General features: G+C 46.3%; 1 protein-coding gene and 1 non-coding gene across 2 annotated transcripts in view; both read right to left on the bottom strand.

Annotated features, from left to right (window-relative positions):
• The window catches only part of FRK (fyn related Src family tyrosine kinase), a 48,067-nt gene that overhangs the window by 15,940 nt on the left and 11,476 nt on the right, over positions 1 to 20,651 (bottom strand). The window contains exon 2 of the mRNA XM_038762770.1: positions 15,767 to 15,888. Within this exon, the coding sequence (XP_038618698.1) occupies positions 15,767 to 15,888 (122 nt within the window). The remainder of the gene's footprint in view (positions 1 to 15,766; positions 15,889 to 20,651) is intronic.
• On the bottom strand, positions 9,079 to 9,216 carry LOC119924481. The gene has a single exon (XR_005449193.1). It is a non-coding gene; the product is annotated as a small nucleolar RNA SNORA7 (small nucleolar RNA).

Raw genomic sequence — 20,651 nt, 5'->3', positions numbered from 1 at the left:
AATGATATTCATTGAGTGCTTATTTTGGGCAGACCACTGAACTAAGCGGTAGGGAGAGCACTGTACATTTGGTAGACATGATTCCTGCCCTCATGGAGTTTTTAATGGGGGTGGGAAACATTTAAGTTATAGGTAAAGGAAGCAACTGCGCATAAGGATTAGGCAAAAGCAGGGGAGGGGATGGGCTAATCTTGGGATTCTCAAATAAACACTGTGATACTTGTTAAGTCCGTTCAATGTGTCAAGCGCTAGGGAAGATACGGTACAATCAGATCAGCTACTTACTGTACCAGCCCAACATGGGCATAGACCAAGGGAGAGGGAAAACACAGCAAGATCTCAGTGGTTTTTTCCTTTCACTCAGACAAGGGCTTTGGGCCAGAAGACATTATCTAATCAATGCCCACATGCCAATAACTTAACCCAACTCCCCTTCTAGCCATTCTAACACCCCCACTGTCCCCCCCACCACCACCCCCCCCGGCAGCAGCTGCTGTAGTGCCCAAATCCCAAAAACAACTCCAGCCACCATGAACTCCAGAGTTCAAAACTACCACTTTGCAGTTCATCGGCATGGACTCTACACGTTTCCTTAGCTTGCCCGGGATATAACAAGCACCACCAGTGAACAGACTTACAGGTGCCGGAGGATATGTGTGAGACTGAGAAAGTAATCTCATATCATTATTCTGGATTCTTGCATTATTGGGAAAATTTAAACCTTTGTCAATTCTTTTTCATTAACTTTAGGTGAATATATTGCCGATTTACAGGAATGCTTCAGATATGAATTGGGTGTGTCCTGATTTATACTTCATACAGGTTTGCCAAGTTATTGAAGATCTTCTTACACCATAAACCTAGATTTAACTAAAATGAAATAATATCTTTCCCTGTTCTATAAATCAAAGGGCTCTGATTTCCGTGGGAAATATTTCACCCTGGTTATTACTGGCAAGTGATGGCCTTGAAATGCCACGAGGGGGCTCACGTGTCTGTATGAAATACCCTAAGACCTCTGTTGTGCTCTAATCGATAATAATAATAATAATTGGGCTATTTGTTGTATGTGCAGAACACTCTACTAAGCGCTTGGGAGAGTACAATGCAACAGAGTTGGTAGTCACAATCCCTGCCCACAAGGAGCTTACAGACTAGAGAGGAACACTGTGTTCTGTGAATTGTTCCTCCATAATTTTTCTCTCTCCCCAGCACTGCTCTTTATCCTGGAACCTTCGACTCTTTGTCCTTTTATTTTTATTCACTCGGTCAATCGTATTTATTGAGTACTTACAGTGTGCAGAGCACTGTACTAAGGGCTTGGGAAAGGACAATACAATAAACAGTGACATTTCCTGCCCACAACGAGCTCACAGTCTAGAGATAGAGCTTCAGATAGACAGCACCCCTTGCTCAAGGGTAACAAGGCTCGACAGTCCCACAGTTTGGGGGCAGAAATGCTTTTGGGGGTTCCAGTCTCCAGAGCTATGTCAGTCTAGCGATATTTCATCAGGCGACCAGCAGGAGAAAACACAGTGAAACAGGCAAAGTTCTTACAAAAATGCAACCTTGTGACCCAGAGACCATGGGAATAGTCGGGAAGGGAAAAGCTCAGGGGCTTGCTTGGGCTAGAAATTTCTTTGGACATGTGTTTGTCGGGACCCGTTGGCCAGAATGATGAGAGGGTGTTCGGCACGCTCTGATCATGTCACTCCCCTCCTCAAAAATCTCCAGTGTTTGCCTATCAACCTTCAAATCAAGCAAAAAGTCCTCACTCTCGGCTTCAAAGCTCTCCATCCCCTCGCCCCCTCCTACCTCACCTCCCTTCTCTCCTTCTACAGCCCAGCCCACACCCTCCGCTCCTCTGCCACTAACCTCCTCAATGAGCCTCGTTCTCACCTGTCCCATCATCGACCCCGGGCCCACATCCTACCTCTGGCCTGGAATGCCCTCCCTCCACACATCCGCCAAACTAGCTCTCTTCCTCCCTTCAAAGCCATAATGAGAGCTCACTTCCTCCAGGAGACCTTCCCAGACTGAGTCCCCACTTCTCCTCTCCTCCTCCTCCCCTTCTCATCACCCCCCTCCCTCCCTCTGCCCTACCCCCTTCCCCTCCCACCAGCACTTGTGTAAATTTGTACATATTTATTACTCTATTTTATTAATACTGTGTATACAGCTATAATTCTATTTATTCTGATGGTATTGACATCTGTCTACTTGTTTTGTGTCTGTCTCCCTGTTCTAGACTGTGAGCCTGTTGTTGGGTAGAGACTGTCTCTGTTGCCGATTTGTAATTCCCAAGCTCTGCACACAGTAAGCACTCAATAAATACAATAGACTGACTGACTGAATGAATGAATGAATGGCAGTGCCACTGCCAATCTCAGGGCAGCAGGGAGAAGTTGAATGGTGCTGTGCCAGGAATCCTAATTCTCCTCCATCTTCTCCTCCTCCTCCTCCTCGATGGTGGCAGCTCCCACCACCAATGCCAATGCCACTACTGCTGCCTCCACTGCCACGGCCACATTGCTGGCATTGCTGCCACTGATTGCTGACATTGTCATCCCTGTTACTAATAATAATAACTGTGGTATTTGTTAAGCACTAACTATATGGCAGGCACTGTACTAAGCACTGGGGTTAATACAAGATAATTTAGCCTGTTGCTGTGCACTTTGACTGCGATGAGCAATATTTAATGCTGAAATATGAATGACATAATCAGTCTAAAATTTTTTTTTCAAAGCATTTCAATCAGTCAATCACATTTTTGAGCACTTACCATGTACAGAAGCAATGTACAAATTAAACCATTAGTCTGAATTTTTGCCTAACTGGCTTTCTAGGAAAATTAAATGAAAATACTTTCAGAAATTGAAAGTGGAAAGAATTTGAGACTGAGATTTAGAAGACCTGAGTTTGTCCGAACTCAGCCACTGACCTATAGTGTGACCACGGGCAGGTCCTTGGCTTAGTGGAAAGAGCACGGGCTTGGGAGTCAGGGGATGCGGGTTCTAATTCTGCCTCCACCACTTGTCTGGAAGAAGAAAAAGAAGAAGAAGAAGAAGAAGGAGGAGGAGGAGGAGGAAGAAGAAGAAGAAGAAGAAGAAGAAGAAGAAGAAGAAGAAGAAGAAGAAGAAGAAGAAGAAAGAAGAAGAAGAAGAAGAAATGTAAGAATAATACTGGCATTTGTTAAGCACTTGCTATGTGCGAGGCACTATTTTAAGCGCTGGGGTTTTATCTTTTCTTATGCCTTGGAGTCGTCTCCAACCCATAGCGACTCCATGGACATAGCTGTCCCTTCAAAGCCCTAGTGAGAGCTCACCTCCTCCAAGAGGCCTTCCCAGATTGAGCCCCCTTTTTCCTCTTCTCCCCATCCCCCCTGCCCTACCTCCTTCCCCTCCCCAAAGCACTTGTATATATAAATACAGATAAATACAGATTTATTACTCTATTTATTTTACTTGTGCATGTTTACTATTCTATTTATTTTGTTAATGATGTGCATATAGCTTTAATTCTATTTGTTCTGATGACTTTGACACCTGTCTGCATGCTTTGCTTTGTTGTCTGTCTCCCCCTTCTAGACTGTGAGCCGGTTGTTGGGTAGAGACCATCTTTATATGTAGCCAACTTGTACTTCCCAAGTGCTTAGTACGGTGCTCTGTACACAGTAAGTGCTCAATAAATACGATTGAATGAATGAATGAATGAAAACACCCCACCTCCACCTGCCATCATTCTGGTAGTGGATCCAGAGTTTTCTTGGTAAAAATGCAGAAGCGGTTTGCCATTGACTTCTTCCGTACAGTAAACCTGAATCTCTGCCCTGGACTCTCTCCCATGCCACTGCTACCCAGCTCAGGTGAGTTTTGACTTGTAGCAGATTGCCTGCCCTCACTGGCCACTGCACAAGCTAGGGATGGAATGGGTAGGCCTCTGCTTCACTCTTCCTCCCGGAGCCATGACTGGTAGAGTACTGGAAACTCTCCAGGTGCAATCCTGAGAGAGGGGAACTCTGGGGTAAATTCTAGATAATTGTGTTGGACACAGTCCCTGGCCCACAAATGGCTCACTGTCTTAATCCCCATTTTCCAGATGAGAGAGCTGAGGCACAGAGAAGTGAAGTAATAATAATAATAATTGGTATTTGTTAAGCGCTTACTATGTGCAAAGCACTGTTCTAGCATGGGGGAGGATACAGGCTGATCAGGTTGTCCCACGTGGGGCTCACAGTCTTAATCCCCATTTTACAGATAAGGTAACTGAGGCCCAGAGAAGTTAAGTGACTTGCCCAAGATCACACAGCAGACATGTGGTGGAGTCGGAATTCGAAGCCATGACCTCTGACTCCAAAGCCCTTGCTCTTTCCACTGAGCCACGCTGCTTCTCTCAATAATAATAATAATGGTATTGGTTAAGCATTTACTTTGTGTCAAGCACAGCTGTAGATACAAGCTAATCCGGTTGAACCCAGTCCCTGTCCCATGTGCAGCTCACAGTCATAATTCCCATTTTACAGATGAGGTAATTGAGGCACAGAGAAGTGAAGTGACTTGCTAAAGGTCACCCAGCAGATGAGCTGCAGAGCTGGGATTAGAACCCAGGTCCTTCTGACTCCCAGATCTGTGCTCTATCCACTAGGCCATGCTGAAGTGACTTGCCCAAGATCACACAGCAGACAAGTGGGGAGGCTAGGATTAGGACCCAGGTCCTCTGGTTCCCAGGCGTGTCGGGCTTTGGATTCAGAGGTCATGGGTTCGAATCCCGGCTCTGCCACACGTCTGCTGTGTGACCTTGGGCAAGTCACTTAACTTCTCTGTGCCTCAGTTGCCTCATCTGTAAAATGGGGATTAAGACTGTGAGCCCCACGTGGGACAACGTGATCACCTTGTATCCCCCCAGCGCTTAGTACAGTGCTCTGCACATAGTGAGCGCTTAACAAATGCCATAATAATAATAATAATAATAATTAGGTGAGAGGCTGTTGGATTTCGAGAGCCCGAGCCATGCAGGAAATCTGGATGTAGAACAAGATGGACATAACTCTTCAAACACTTGAAATCCAATCATTTGTTCATTTCCATGTTTAAAAAAAAAATCTAGCCAATACCATTATTCAAAAAACAGCACTTGCTATAATAAGCAATGACATTCCCAATTAAGCTGAACATAACTAAATTATGGCTTTAATTAAGAGGCATTTTCCAAAATGGCACTTACATGCTTAGAGCTGTATGTATCTTACATGAGACGCTGAACCACTCCATCCCCACTCCCTTCTGCAGCGGGTGCATTTCTTAAAGTAGAAAAGACACTTTGGGTTGACGCCGAAGAGACACCCAGATTCGATGTCAACCCACCGAATCGTGAATCGCAGCATCTCTCGGCTTCTGGCGGATGGCTGGATTTCATGGGTTATTATTAGTAGTTGTATTTTGTATTTGCTAAGCACTTATGGGTGCCAAGCAATGTAGAGGCAGCATAGCCTAATGACAAGTAGCATGATGCAGTGTATAGAGACCAGCATTGGGAGTCAGAAGATCATGAGTTCTAATCCCAGCTCCGCCACTTACATACTGTGTGACCTTGGGCAAGTTACTTCACTTTAGAGAAGCAGCATGGCTCAATGGAAAGAGCCCGGGCTTTGGAGTCAGAGGTGACGGGTTCAAATCCCAGCTCCGCCAATTGTCAGCTGTGTGACTTTGGGCAAGTCACTTCACTTTTCTGGGCCTCAGTGACCTCATCTGTAAAATGGGGATGAAGACTGTGAGCCCCCCATGGGACAACCTGATCACCTTGTAACATCTCTAGCACTTAGAATAGTGCTTTGCACATAGTAAGCGCTTAATAAATGCCATTATTATTATTATTATTATTCTCTGTGCCTCAGCTACCTCATCTGTAAAATGTGAATAAGACTGTGAGCCGCATAGGTGACAGGGATTGTAACCAACCCAATTTGCTTATATCCACCCCAGCACTTAGTACAGTGCCCCACATAGTAAGTACTTGACAAATACCATAACAATAATCATAATCAGGGAAAAAACACGGTCTAGGAGTCAAAGCACCTGGGTTCTAATCCCGGCTCTGTCACTTGTCTGTGTGTGACCTTAGGCAAGTCACTTATCTTCTCTGTGCCTGTTACCTCATCTGTAAAATGGGGATTAGATCCTCCTCCCTCCAATTTAGACTATGAGTCCCATGTGAAACAGGGACTGTGTCTACCCTGATATACTTGTATCTACCCCATGCGTAGCACAGTGCTTGACACATGGTAAGTGCTTAACAAGCACCACAAGAAGCAATGTGCTAAACACTGGAGTAGATGTCATGTAATCCATCACTCAATCAATCAATTCCTGGTATTTATGGAGAATTTACTGTGTGCAGAATACTGTGCTAAGCACTGGGTACAATCAGAATTCCTGTTACTGATCAGCAGAAGCAGCATAGCTCTGCATGGTCCAGGGTGTCAGGCTAACTCCCAGCAGAGAGATGGACAGGCCTGTTACCATGTCTCCCTCACTTCCAAACCTTAGTCAAGGCACATCTCCTCCAAGAGTCCTTCCCCGACTAAGCCCTCCTTTCCTCTTTCCCACTACTTTCTTCATAGCCCAGCATGACAACACTACCAGCCACTTGTCTGCTGTGTGACCTTGGGCAAGTCACTTCACTTTTCTATGCTTCATTTACCTCATCTGTAAAATGGGGATTGAAACTGTGAGCCCCACATGGGACAGGGACCACGTCCAACCCGATTTGCTTGTAATCACCCCAGTGCTTAGAGCAGTGACTGGTGCATAGTAAACACTTAACATATTCAATAATTATTATTATTGTTGTTGTTATTACTGTTTACATATCCATAATTTATTTGTTTCTTTTAATGTCTGTCTCCCTTTCCAGACTGTAAGTCAAGTGGCCAGGGAATGTGTCTGTTAGACACATGTTTATTAAACAGACGCATTAAACAGACACATTAAACACATTTAAACACATTAAACATTAAGCAATTTAAACATTTAAATTTAAACATTAAACAATTTAAACACATTAAACATTAAACAGACACAGTACCACAGTATGGTACTCTCCCAAGCGCTTAGTACAGTGCCTGCACACAGTAAGCACTCAATAAATATGATCGATTGATTGATTGATTGACAGTTCACTGGGTTTCAAGCCTCTTCCTGCCCCTTCTACTTTTAGTAATTACCCATTAATGCCAAGTAGAGAGCTCTACACACACAGTAGGTATCCTTTCCAGGCCCTACACATAACAGGCATCTACACAACACACTGCACACAGTAGGTGCCCAGGTCAGTGCTCTGCATTCAGGAGGTAACCAGTGCAGCCCTCTGGATGCAGTAGGTGTTCAGTGCAGTGCTCCATAAACAGTAGGCACCCAGCCAGTAGCACATGGAACACAGGAGATGCTCAACAATCAGCACAGCACTGCGCACACAGAAGCAGTATAGCCTAGCGAATAGAGTGTGTGCCTGGGAGTCATTCATTCATTCAATCATATTTATGGAGCGCTTACTGTGTGCAGAGCACTGTACTAAACACTTGGGAAGTACAAGTCGGCAACATGTAGAGACAGTCCCTAACCAACAACGGGCTCACAGTCTAGAAGGGGGAGACAGATGACAAAACAAAACATGTAGACAGGTGTCAAAATCGTCAGAACAAATAGAATTAAAGCTATATGCACATCATTAACAAAATAAATAGAATAGTAAATATGTACAAGTAAAATAAAGTAATAAATCTGTTCAAATATATATACAAGTGCTGTGGGGAGGGGAAGGAGATGGGGCGGGGGGGGATGGGGAGGAGGAGAGGAAAAAGGGGGCTCAGTCTGTGAAGGCCTCCTGGAGAAGTTGAGCTCTCAGTAGGGCTTTGAAGGGAGGAGGAGAGCTAACTTGGCGGGATGTGTGGATGGAGGGCATTCCAGGCCTGGGGAAGGACGTAGGCTGGGAGTTGACAGCGGGATAGGTGAGAACGAGGCCCAGTGAGGAGGTTAGCGGAAGAGAAGAGGAGGGTGCGGGCTGGGCTGTAGAAGGAGAGAAGGGAGGTGAGGTAGGAGGGGACGAGGTGATGGACAGCCTTGAAGCCGAGAGCGAGGAGTTTTTGCTGATTCATAGGTTGACAGGCAGCCACTGGAGATTTTTGAGGAGGGGAGTAACATGCCAAGAGCATTTCTGCATAAAGATGATCCGGGCAGTAGAGTGAAGTATAGACTGAAGTGGGGAAAGACAGGAGGATGGGACTGACCAGTGGTCAAATTCCAGCTCTTCCACTTGTCTGCTCTGTTACCTTGGTCAAGTCACTTAACTTCTCCGTGCCTCAGTTACCTCTACTGTAAAATGGGGATTAAGACTGTGAACCCCAGGTGGGTTATGGACATTGTCAACCTGATTAGCTTGCATCTACCCCAGCACTCAATACAGTGTCTGGCCCATAGGAAGTGCTTAGCAAATACCATTGTTTTTTAAATATGTTGTCAATAAATTCTGATAATGATGGGTTGGAGTGGCAGGACTGAGAGGGCCCTTACTCCCCTGACAATTCTAACCCTGAAGCCCACAAGCCTAGCAACTGGGGTTCCCCACCCTGTTCTTTCCCACTAACTCCCCACCGGACTTATCCTCCACTCATCTCTCTCATTCAACCCACATATTCAATCTGTCACCCAATCCTGTTGGTTCTACCTTCACAACCTCACTAAGATCCATCCTTTTCTTCAAGAACCTCCAGTGGTTATCCATCCACCTCCGCATCAAACTGAAACTCCTTACCCTTTGGCTTCAAAGAGCTCAATGAGCTCAGTCCCTCCTACTTTGTTGTCTTATGCTGTCGAGTCATGTCCGACCCATAGTGATGCCATAGACACATCTCTCCCTGAATGCACCAATTCCATCTGCAATCGTTCTGGTAGTGGATCCAGAGAGTTTTCTTGCTAAAAAATACGGAATTGGTTTACCATTGCCTCCTTCCGCACAGTGAACTAAACTCTGCCCTCGACTCTTTTCCATGCCACTGCTGCCCAGCATGGGTGAGTTTTGACTTGTAGCATATTGCCTGCCACTCACCAGCCACTGGCCAAGCTAGGACTGGAATGGACAGGCCTCTGCTTGACTCTCCCTCATGTAGTCGTGACTGGTAGAGTACTGGAAACTCTCCAGGTGCGACCCTGAGAGGGGCCCCCCTACTTTACCCTACTGATATCGAATCACAGTCCAGCCCGCACACTTCACTTCTCTAATGCCAACCCACTCACTGCCCCTCAATCTCATCTATCCTACCACCGATTCTTTCCCCACATCTAGGCCTAGTGGATGCAGCATGGGCCTGGAAGTTAGAAGGTACTGAGTTTTAATTCTGGCTCTGCCACTTGCCTGTTGTGTGACCTTGGACAAGTCACTTCTCTGGGCTCAGTTACCTCATCTGTAAAATGGGATTAAGACTGTGAGCCCCATGACTGTGAATACAATTTGCTTGAAATCATCCTAATGCTTAGTACAATGCCTGGCACATAGTAAGTGCTTAACAAATACCACAATTATTATCATTGTTATTATTATTATTACATCTTCCCCTCTTAGACTGTGAGCCCACTGTTGGGTAGGGACTGTCTCTATATTCTGCCAACTTGTACTTCCCAAACGCTTAGTACAGTGCTCTGCACACAGCAAGAGCTCAATAAATACAATTGATGCTGATGATGATCTTCCCTCTGATCTGGAACTCCCTCCCCCTTCATATCCGACAGACCACCCCTTTCCCCACTTTCAAAAGCTTACAAAAATCACATGTCCTCCAAGAGGCCTTCCCTGATTCCCCCTATTCTCTCTCCCTTCTGAGGTACCTAGGCATTTCTATCTGTTACCTTGAAGCACTTTTATTCACTCCACTCAGCCCCACAGTAATTCCGTACATATCCATAATTTACTTTAATGCCTCTCTTCATCTCTAGACTGCAAACTCCTTTTTTATGGTATTTGTTCAGTGCTTGCAATGTGTCACACACAGGCTTAAGGCTGGAGTAGATACAAGTTGATTAAGTTGGACACAGTCCCTATCCCATAGGGGGCTCACAGTCTAAGGAGGAGGGAGAAGAGGAGAACTAAGGCTCAGGGAAGTTAAGTGACTTACCCAAGGTCACACAGCAAGCACTTGGCTAAACTGGGATTAGAACCCAGGTCCTTCTACTCATTCATTCAATTATAGAGAAGCAGCATGATGTAGAATGTCATGATTTCCAATTTCAACTCCACCACTTGTCTGCTGTGTGACCTTGGGTAAGTCACTTTACTTCTCCATGCCTCAGTTACCTTGTGTAAAATGGGGATTGAAACTGTTAGCTCTAAGTGGGACAGGGACTGTGTCCAACCCAATTTGTCTGTATCCACCCCAGCACTTAGTATAGTGCTTGGCACACAGTAAGAGCTTAACAAGTATACTATCATTATTATTTATTATTATTAATTAATTCATTCAATCATATTTATTGAGTGCTTACTGTGTGCAGAGCACTGTAATAAGTGCTTGGGAGAGTACAATGTAACAATAAACAGACACATTCTCTGCCTACAATGAGCTTAGAGCCTAGAGGGGGAGACAGGCATTCATATACAGAAATATATCACAGATATGTACATAAATACTGTGAGGCTAGGGCGGGGGATGAATACAGGGCAGGACATTCTTTTCCTCAGCTCCCTCTCCCTTCCACGTCAACTCGACTCACTCCCTTTGCTCTCCCCCACCCCACCCCCCGCCGCCCCACAGCACTTAGGTCTATATGTATATATCTATAACTCTATTTATATTGATGCCCGTTTACTTGTTTTCATGTCTGTCTCCCCCGCTCTAGGCTTTAGGTCCGTTGTGGGCAGGGATTGTCTCTCTTTATTGCTGTATTGTACTTTCCAAGTGCTTAGTACAGTGCTCTGCACACAGTAAGCACTCAATTAATATAAATGAATGAATGAGTGGGAGAAAAGCCATGCTCTTTCCACTAGGCCATGCTGCTCCTTGTGGGAAGTCTTCACAGTCTTCTAGACGGTGAGCCCGCTGTTGGGTAGGGACCGTCTCTATATGTTGCCAACTTGTACTTCCCAAGCGCTTAGTACATTGCTCTGCACACAGTAAGCGCTCAATAAATACGATTGAATGAATGAATGAATGGGAAGGGAACATTTCTCCCAACTCTGTTCTATTGTACTCACCCAAGTGCTTAGTACAGTGCTCTGCATACATTAATCACTCAAAAAATACCATTGACTGATTTATTAGTTGACTGATAATCGGTGCCCCTCCACCCTGAGAAATTTCACCGCCCACCTCATTTCCTATGGGACTGTGGAATACCTGCCCAGCCAGCCCAGCTGCTTAGAGCAGGTTGCTAAGAAATATCACAGTCACAAGTTTCTTGAAAGGCTATATCTGACCGAAAAGTGCTTTGGAAAATAGAAGTGTCCCACACGTGAAAGCTTGTAATTATTAATGTTGTGCGACTTCACAGTGATCAGCCAATCAACCCCTCTCCCCTTGGGTGTCCATAACACACACTCCTTCAAAAGCTTTCCCATTATAGCTACAAGCAAGTCCTTGCTTTCTCCTCAGAGGATGGCAACAGGGAGCGGGAAGGATCATAGGAGAAGGATGAGGAGCTCCTTGTGGGCAGGGAATGTGTCTGTTCATTGTTCTAATGTACTCCCCAAGCACTCAGTAAAGTGCTTTGCACTCAGTAAGTACTCAACAAATACAAATTAATCCCTCGTCCCCCTCTCCATCCCCCCCATTTTACCTCCTTCCCTTCCCCACAGCACCTGTATATATGTATATATGTTTGTACATATTTATTACTCTATTTATTTATTTATTTATTTTATTTGTACATATCTATTCTATTTATTTTATTTTGTTAGTATGTTTGGTTTTGTTCTCTGTCTCCCCCTTTTAGACTGTGAGCCCACTGTTGGGTAGGGACTGTCTCTATATGTTGCCAATTTGTACTTCCCAAGTGCTTAGTACAGTGCTCTGCACATAGCAAGCGCTCAATAAATACGATTGATGATGATGATGAAATTAATGAACAAATGAAGCAGCATGGCGTAGTGGTAGCACAGGCCTGGAAGTCGGAAGGTCATCCCGGCTCCACTACATGTCTGCTGTGTGACCCTGGGCAAGTCACTTAAATTCTTTGGGCCTTAGTAACCTCATCTGTAAAACAGGGATTAAGAATGTGAGCCCCATATGGGACAGGGACTGTTTCCAACCTGATTACGTTGTATCTACCCCAGCACTTAGAACAGTGCTTGGCACATAGTAAGTGCTTAACAAGTACCATAATTGTTATTATTATTATGAATGGAAGGCAGAAGAAGGGAAGGATTCATTCATTCAATTCATTCAGTTGTGTTTATTGAGTGCTTACTGTGCATGGAGTACTGTACTGAGTGCTTTGAAAGTACAATTCAGCAATAAAGAGAGACAATCCCTGCCCACACCGAGGGATGAATGTGGAGGTTTTTAGCCATCCACTGCAAGGCAAATCAAAGAGCATCAGGACCCTGATTGGTGGAAGAAAACCTTCCCCTGCATTAGGAAATCTGAAGGTCATTAACAGAACTCGGGCCTCGGGACTGGGCCCATCCCCTCAGGAGCCAGGGTGGGTTTGCAGGCATGGGGAGGGAGAGGAGAGACTGCCTGGCCCCCCGTGGGAATGGCTCACAGGTTTGAAAGATGCTCATTTGACTAGGGACTGAAGAGGGAATCACTGCTCTAGGAGCCTAACCCGATGAAGCCCTCTTTTCCCCAGCTCGCTCTCCCTTCTGTGTCATCTATGCACGTCAACCTGTGACCTTTGGACGTTGGTTACTCACCCCACCCCCAAAGCCACAGCACTTATGTACATATCTTTAAATTACATGTTATAAATGATCTATTTATTCATATTAATATCTGTCTCCCCCTCTAGACTGTAAGGCGTCAGTGTCGAGCCTCTGAGAACCCTTCTAACCAGACTCTCCTCTCTCCTTTCCTCCCTTCCTCGCATGCTCAGAGGAGTATTGAGTTTGGTAAACCCAGAACTAAGAAACCTGGGCCGGGTGAGGCCCCAGGGCCACGAGACAGAGAAACTATCTGTGCCTGGCAAATTCATTCATTCATTCAAACGTATTTATTGAGTGCTTATTTGGGAGACCACCATAGAACAGTAAATGGACACATTCCCTGCCCACAGGGAGCTTACAGTCTAGAGGGGGAGACAGACATTAATATAAATAAATAAATTACGGATCTGGACATAAGTGCTGTGGGGCTCGGAGGGGAGATGAATCAAGGGGGCAAGTCAGGGTGACATGGAAGGGAGTGGGTGAAGGAGAAAGGAGGGCTTAGCACATGATAGGACAAGCAGCATGTATGGACTGGACATGTGTGGACGTTCAGAGATAGAAAGCTTCCCCATTCTTCTCTCACCTCCCTCCACTCCTAGCACTGTGGTCAGGGAAGGCTACAAAAAACAATGCAAGCATTTATACAGGGATAGAAATGACTGGGCATTAAAACATTCATTTTCCACTGAAAATGAATTTTCCATTTTCATTTTCCATTTTCCAAAGGAGGTGAAATAATGGGACTTCATGGATCTTACACTTGCTCCTCTAAACATCTGTTTTATTTTTTTATGCCATTTCATTCATTTCATTCAATCATATTTATTGAGCGCTTACTGTGTGTAGAACACTGTACTAAGTGCTTGGGAAGTACAAGTTGGCAACATACAGAGACGGTCCCTACCTAACAATGGGCTCACATTCATTCATTCATTCAATCGTATTTATTGAGCGCTTACTGTGTGCAGAGCACTGTACTAAGTGCTTGGGAAGTACAAGTTGGCAACATATAGAGATGGTCCCTACCCAACAGTGGGCTCACAGTCTGGAAGGGGGAGACAGACAACAAAAGAAAACATGTGGACAGGTGTCAAGTTGTCAGAATAAATAAAAATAAAGCTAGATAATAATAATAATAATAATGATGGCATTTATTAAGTGCTTACTATGTGCAAAGCACTGTTCTAAGTGCTGGGGTAGATACAAGGTAATCAAGTTGTCCCACGTGGGGCTCACAGATTTAATCCCCATTTTACAGATGAGATAACTGAGGCACAGAGAAGTTAAGTGACTTGCCCAAAGTCACACAGCTGCCAAGTGGCGGAGTCGGGATTTGAACCCATGACCTCTAACTCCAAAGCCCGTACTCTTTCCACTGAGCCATGCTGCTTCTCATGCACATCATTAACAAAATAAATAGAATAGTAAATATGTACAAGTAAAATAAATGGAGTAATAAATCTGTACAAACATACATACAGGTTCTGTGGGGAGGGGACGGAGGTGGGTGGGGATGGGGAGGAGGAGAGGAAAACGGAGACTCAGTCTGGGAGCCCTCAGTCATTTGTTAAGCATTTACTATGTGTTAAGCACTGTTCTAAGCTCTGGGGTAGATACAAGTTTATCAGGGTGGACGTAGTCCCTGTTCCACGTGGGGCTCACAGTCTAAGTAGGAGGGAAGAGAATTGAGTCCCCATTTTACAGTTCGGGAAACTGAGGCCCAGAGAAGTGAAGTGACTTGCCAAGATCACTCAGCAGGTATGTGGCAGAGCTGGGATTAGAACCCTGGACTTCTGACTCCCAGGCTCTTGCTCTTTCCACTAAGCCACGCTGCTTCTCCATTTTCGTGCTTATAAGAATCAGCTCCACCACCCATCCAGCCCAGGACTCTGACTCTGGAGAGGCACCAAGACTCTCGGAGAAATTGGGGGCCAGTTACTCTTCTGGACACCCGCCCCTCGTGGGTGGGGCTGGATCACCCACCACCCCTAAACTCTGCCTTCTCCATCTCTAACTATCCCTCCAGTGACCCAGTGTGACCCATTTGTCCATGGATCTCCCCACATCCCTGTGGGCTCTGCTGGTGTTTTCGACTGCACAGCTTCCTATAGTGGCAAATTCCCCATGCTCATCCCATTACTGTCCCTTAAAAGGAGAAACATGTTTCCAACTGTTATAATTGGGGTGTAAAACCCACGATTTGGGAAGCTTCAAGACCCAACACAAATGCAGATAAAATGGCTCTCACTTAGAACGGCCTTGTGGCACTGAAGCTTGGCATTCTACTGAGTTTGGGCAGCCTGGCCCCAAACTCCCACATTTTGTGGAAATCTCCCTCCCATCGTCATCCCCACCCTCCTCCTCATCCTTCCCCTCCTCTTCTTCCTTCTCCTCTTCCTCCTCCTCTTCTTTCTCCTCTCCCTCTTCCTCTCAGTGTGTTACCAGTCTAAAGGGCAGAAAGTAGGCTCCAAACCCAGCCTCCCATCCACAAAGTAAAGCAGCATGGCCTAGTGGAAAGAGCACGGGACTGGAAGTCCGAGGACCCAGGTTCTAATCCTGATTCTGCCAGTTGTCTGCCGTGTAAACTTGCATGAGTTACTTAAATTCTCTGGGCCTCAGTTACCTCATCTGTAAAATGGGGATAAAGATTGTGAGCCCAGGGCTCTGACTCTAGAGGGGCACCAGGATGCTTGGAGAAAATGTGAGACAGGGACTGTGTCCAACCTGATTAGCATATTTTTGCCCCAACATTTAGCACAGTGCCTGGCACAGAGTAAGCGCTTAACAAATGCCACTGATAGTTGTTGTTGTTATTATTATTATTATTATCATTAAAGACTGATGCCCTCACCTGACAGGGAATAGTCTCCTTTCTGGCTCTCACTCTCCCGGATCAGGAAGGCACCGGGCTCATTCCCCGAGTACAATAGCTGCTTCTCTGCATCCACTCGCTTGATGGCACCAAAAAACCACCTGGAAGGAGAGACAGGCAGATTACCAATGTGCCATGCTAACCCGGTCCTGGGGAAAACGGGGACACAGAGGAGATACGGGGGGTGGAAGTGAAACGGGTGATCTCCATCCCTTGATTTCCTCGCCCCAAGACCCCAGGTCAGTCCTGGGCCTGCAACTGTCTGGTAAGGATTCAAAGTTGACCATTTCCTCTGCCTTAACTGGACAGGGCAGAACCCTGACATCACCCATCTGCCCGCTCTGGACCATGGGGCCAACACCTCGGATTAAGGTTTTGACCCCGGAGTGGTGGGGTGGAGGTCACAAAGTGGTTGATTCTTTCATTTATTCATTCAATCGTATTTATTGAGTGCTTACTGTGTGCAGAGAACGGTATTAAGCACTTGGAAAGTACAATTTGGCAACACATAGATACAATCCCTACCCAACAATGGGCTCACAATCTAGAAAGGGGGAGACAGACAACCAAACAAAACAAAACAAGTAGAGAGGCAATAAATAGTGTCAATATAAATAAGTAGAATTATAGATATATAAACATCATTAATAAAATAGATAGAATAACAAATATGTACATATATACACAAGTGCTGTAAAGCAGGGATGGGGGTAGAGAAGAGGGAGGGAGTCTGGGAGATGCGGAGGGGAGGAGGAGCAAAGAAAAAGGTGGGCTCAGTCTGGGAAGGCCTTCTGGAGGAGGTGAGCTCTTAGTATGGCTTTGAAGGGAGGAGGAGAGCTAGTTTGGTGGAAGTGCGGCAGGAGGGCATTCCAGTCCAGAGCTAGGATGTGGGCTGGGTTTTCGACGGCGGGACAGATGAGAATGAGGCCCAGTGAGGAGGTTAGCAGCAGAGGAGCGGAGTGTGAGGGCTGGGCTGGAGAAGGAGAGAAGGGAGGTGAGGTAAGAGGATAAACCCCTCACCATTGGCTTTAAAGCAGTCCATCACCTCGCACCCTCCTACCTTGCCTTGCTTCTATCCTTCTACAACCCAGCCCACATACTTCATTCCTCTAGTGCTAACCTTCTCAATGTGCTCCGATCTCTCCTGTCTCACCACTGACCCCTGGCACATGTTCTGCTTCTGGTCTGGACCACCCTCCCTCCTAAAATCTGCCAGGCAATTCCTCTCCCCTCTTTCAAAGCCTTACTGAAGGCACATCTCCCCCAAGAGGCCTTCCCAGACTAAGCCCCACTTTTTCTCATCTCCCACGCCCTTCTGTGTAGCCCTGACTTGCTTCCTTTGCTCTCCACCAGCCCCACAGCACTTACATATACGTCTGTCATTTCATTTACTTGTATTGATGTCTGTCTCCTCCCCTCTAGACTATGAGCTCATTGTGTGCAAGGAATGTGACTGTTTATTGTTGGATTTTACTTTCCCAAGCTCTTAGTACAGTGCTCGGCACACAGTGAGCGCTTAATAAATAAGATTGAGTGAATGAAAGAATGACACTCCAGACCTTCTCACCGCCTCAGGGGCAAAGGCCAGTTGGGCCTCCAGCTGGGCGAACAGCCAGGTGGCCCCTTGTTCTCCACCAGCCAGGGGCTAGCTGCACCTCCCACCCGATGAACTCTGACCAGTTGCCCCGTAGGTGTGGGACCCCTTTGGGTTGAAAGACAAATCCCTCTGCCCTGTCAGGCGGCTGGAGCCAGCCCTCATCAAATCATATTTTGACACAAATTCCCTCCCCCCCGCCAACACAATAATAATAATAATTATGGCATTTGTTAAGCACCTACTGTGTACAAAGCACTGTTCTAAGCACTGGGGAGGATACAAGTTGATCAGGTTGTCTCATGTTGGGCTCACAGTCTTACTCCCCATTTTACAGATGAGGTCACTGAGGCACAGAGAAGTTAAATAACTTGCCCAAAGTCACACAGCTAACAAGTGGCAGAGCCTGAATTAGAACTCATGACCTCTGACTCCAAAGCCCGTGCTCTTTCCACTGAGCCACACTGCTTCCCAATCCTCGGCAACACATAGAGACAGTCTCTACCCAACAGCGGGCTCACAGTCTAGAAGGGGGAGACAGAGAACAAAACCAAACATACTAACAAAATAAAATAAATAGAATAGATATGTACAAGTAAGATAAATAAATAAATAAATAAATAAATGGGCTGTAGCTTCTGGGCTCCCCCTTTCTCCCTCCAGCCCTGCCCAAGGATACAGGTCCTGCCAAAGACCAGCAATACAAACACACATTGGGTTGTAACAATCACAATAATAGTAATTGTGGCATTTGTTAAGAGCAGACTATGTGGACTGCACTAAGTTCTGGGGTAGTTGTTTTTTTTTTTTAATCAATTTTGTTAAGCACTTACTATGTATCAAACACTTCTAAGCACTGGGGTAAATTAGGTCAGACACAGTCCCTGTCCCATATGGGGCTCACAGTCTAAGTAGGAGCTAAAACAGGCATCGGAAACTAAGTCACAAAGAAAGTGATTTGCCCAAGGTCACATAGCAAGCAATCGGTCGAGTCGGGATTAGAACCCAGGTCTTTCTGACTCCCAGGCTCATGCTCTCTCCACTAGGCCACACTGCTACAAGATAATCAGGTGGGACACAGTCCCTGCTCCTCAGAGGGGTCTTCGTCTCTGGATTTGGATAATAACAATAATAATAATAATGGCATTTATTAAGCGCTTACTATGTGCAAAGCACTGGGATAGATACAAGGTGATCAGGTTGTCCCATGTGGGGCTCACAGTCTTCATCCCCATTTTCCAGATGAGGTAACTGAGGCCCAGAGATGTTAAGTGACTTGCCCAAAGTCACACAGGTGACAAGTGGCGGAGCCGGGATTTGAACCCATGACCTCTGACTCCAAAACTCGTGCTCTTATCCACTGAGCCACACTGTTTCTCTATGGGGCAGGGGGTCTGGATGTGGGTGTGGGCGCGGGTGGGAGTCAGGGTGGGAGGGGGTGGATGTGGTTTAGGGAAATCTCAGAAACTCCTAGCAGCCCTGGGAAGAAACCGCCAAGGCAGACCAAATTCCTGCTGCAGCTCCAGCCTCTCCACCAAGGCAGACAGAGTTCCCCAGCCTCACAAACCCCCTGATGCCATGCTGAGCGGAGAGGGGGGTCCTGATCCTCTGCAGACCACCATGGGGCTGCAGCCCCCAGGCAGGGTGGGGGTGGGGGTGGGGACCTCAGCACTGAGTAATAATAAATAATGATGGCATTTTATAAAGCACTTACTATGTGCAAAGCACTGTTCTAAGTGCTGGGGAGGTTACAAGGTGATCAGGTTGTCCCACAGGGGGCTCACAGTCTTCATCCCCATTGTACAGATGAGGTAACTGAGACACAGGAAAGTTAAGTGACTTGCCCAAAGTCACACAGCTGACAACTGGCGGAGATGGGTTTTGAACCCCTGACCTCTGACTCCAAAGCCTGTGCTCTTTCCACTGAGCCACTCTGCTTCTCATAGGCACTGAAGCAGGCACCTCGTCCAGCTGCTGTCAGGGAGTCCATGAAGAACTCTAATCCAGAGAACAAACCCAGTGCCCAGCCAGGGCCTGGTCTCTCATGGACCAAAAGAAGCACCTTAAAGTGTTTCCCCATGAAGCTTTTGAGAAATATCTGATCTCTAGTCCCTGATCATCTGTTTCTTCTGAGTGTTTTCGAGGAGGTCAGTTCCATGCTGTGCCCAGAGAAGGGATCCCCTACAGTGCTCTGTCCACAGCAGTCTTGGCAGCAGGATGCAGTGGGTGGCTGCTTCAATCTTTTGAGCCCAGGACCCAGGTTGGGGATGGATGAGGTGCCCAGCCCCACTTCTACCACCCTGCCCCGGTGTCTATCCAGCAATAGCATGAGCCCAGGAGTCAGAGAACTTGGGTTCTAATCCTGGATCTGCCACTTGTCTGCTATGTGACCTTGGGCAAGTCATTTAATTTTCCTCATCTGTGAGCCCCATGTGGGACAAAGACGGTGCCTGATCTGATTATCTGGTAGCTACCCCAGAGCTTTGTACAGTGCTAGGCACATCACAAATGCTTAGCAAATACCACTCATCACTATTCATAACCATTACTAAAGACCCCCAATCACTGGTATTTACTAAGTGCAGAGCACTGTACTAAGAGCTTGGGAGAGTATAATATAGCAGAGTTGATAAACTTGTTGCCTGCCTCTAAAGAGCTCGCAGTCTAGAGGGGGTGTCCCCGTCCCCAGGAACACTTCCTCTCCACCACTCACTACCCACTCCCGACGACAACCCTGAATACCTGCTCTCCACACTGTCCCCATTCCTCTCCCCCTCATCTTCACTGGTATTTATTAGGTGCTTCCTTTATGCAGAGCACTGTACTAAGGACTTACACAGAGTTGGCATACCCATTCCCTGCCCACAACAAGCTTACAGTTTAGAGGGGGAGACAGACATTCCTGTAAACGGAATGGTTTTTGATCTATGGCTCTCAGTTGCGTTGTGTTTTTGGTTTGCTCTTATATCAACTCACACTTCTTCCAGGGATAAGTGGGTCAGGGAGATGAGGAGTAAGAGGAGGAACAGGATAAATTTGCGGTGCGGAGGGGAGTCTCAGATATCCAGCATTCAAGATACACGTATGTATGAGTGCATCTATATTTGGGGAGAGATACAAGTCAAGCAGAGGCATACCCAGTCCATTCCTAGCTTGGGAGTGGCTAGTGAGTGGAAGGCAATCTGCTACAAGTCAAAACTCCCCTGTGTTGGGTAGCAGCAGCAAGGGAGAGAGTCGAAGGTGGAGACTCAAGTTTACTGCACAGAAGGA

The sequence above is a fragment of the Tachyglossus aculeatus genome, chromosome 2 (assembly GCF_015852505.1).
Source record: "Tachyglossus aculeatus isolate mTacAcu1 chromosome 2, mTacAcu1.pri, whole genome shotgun sequence".
NCBI lineage: Eukaryota > Metazoa > Chordata > Mammalia > Monotremata > Tachyglossidae > Tachyglossus > Tachyglossus aculeatus.
This window is presented reverse-complemented; position numbering and strand designations above follow the sequence as displayed.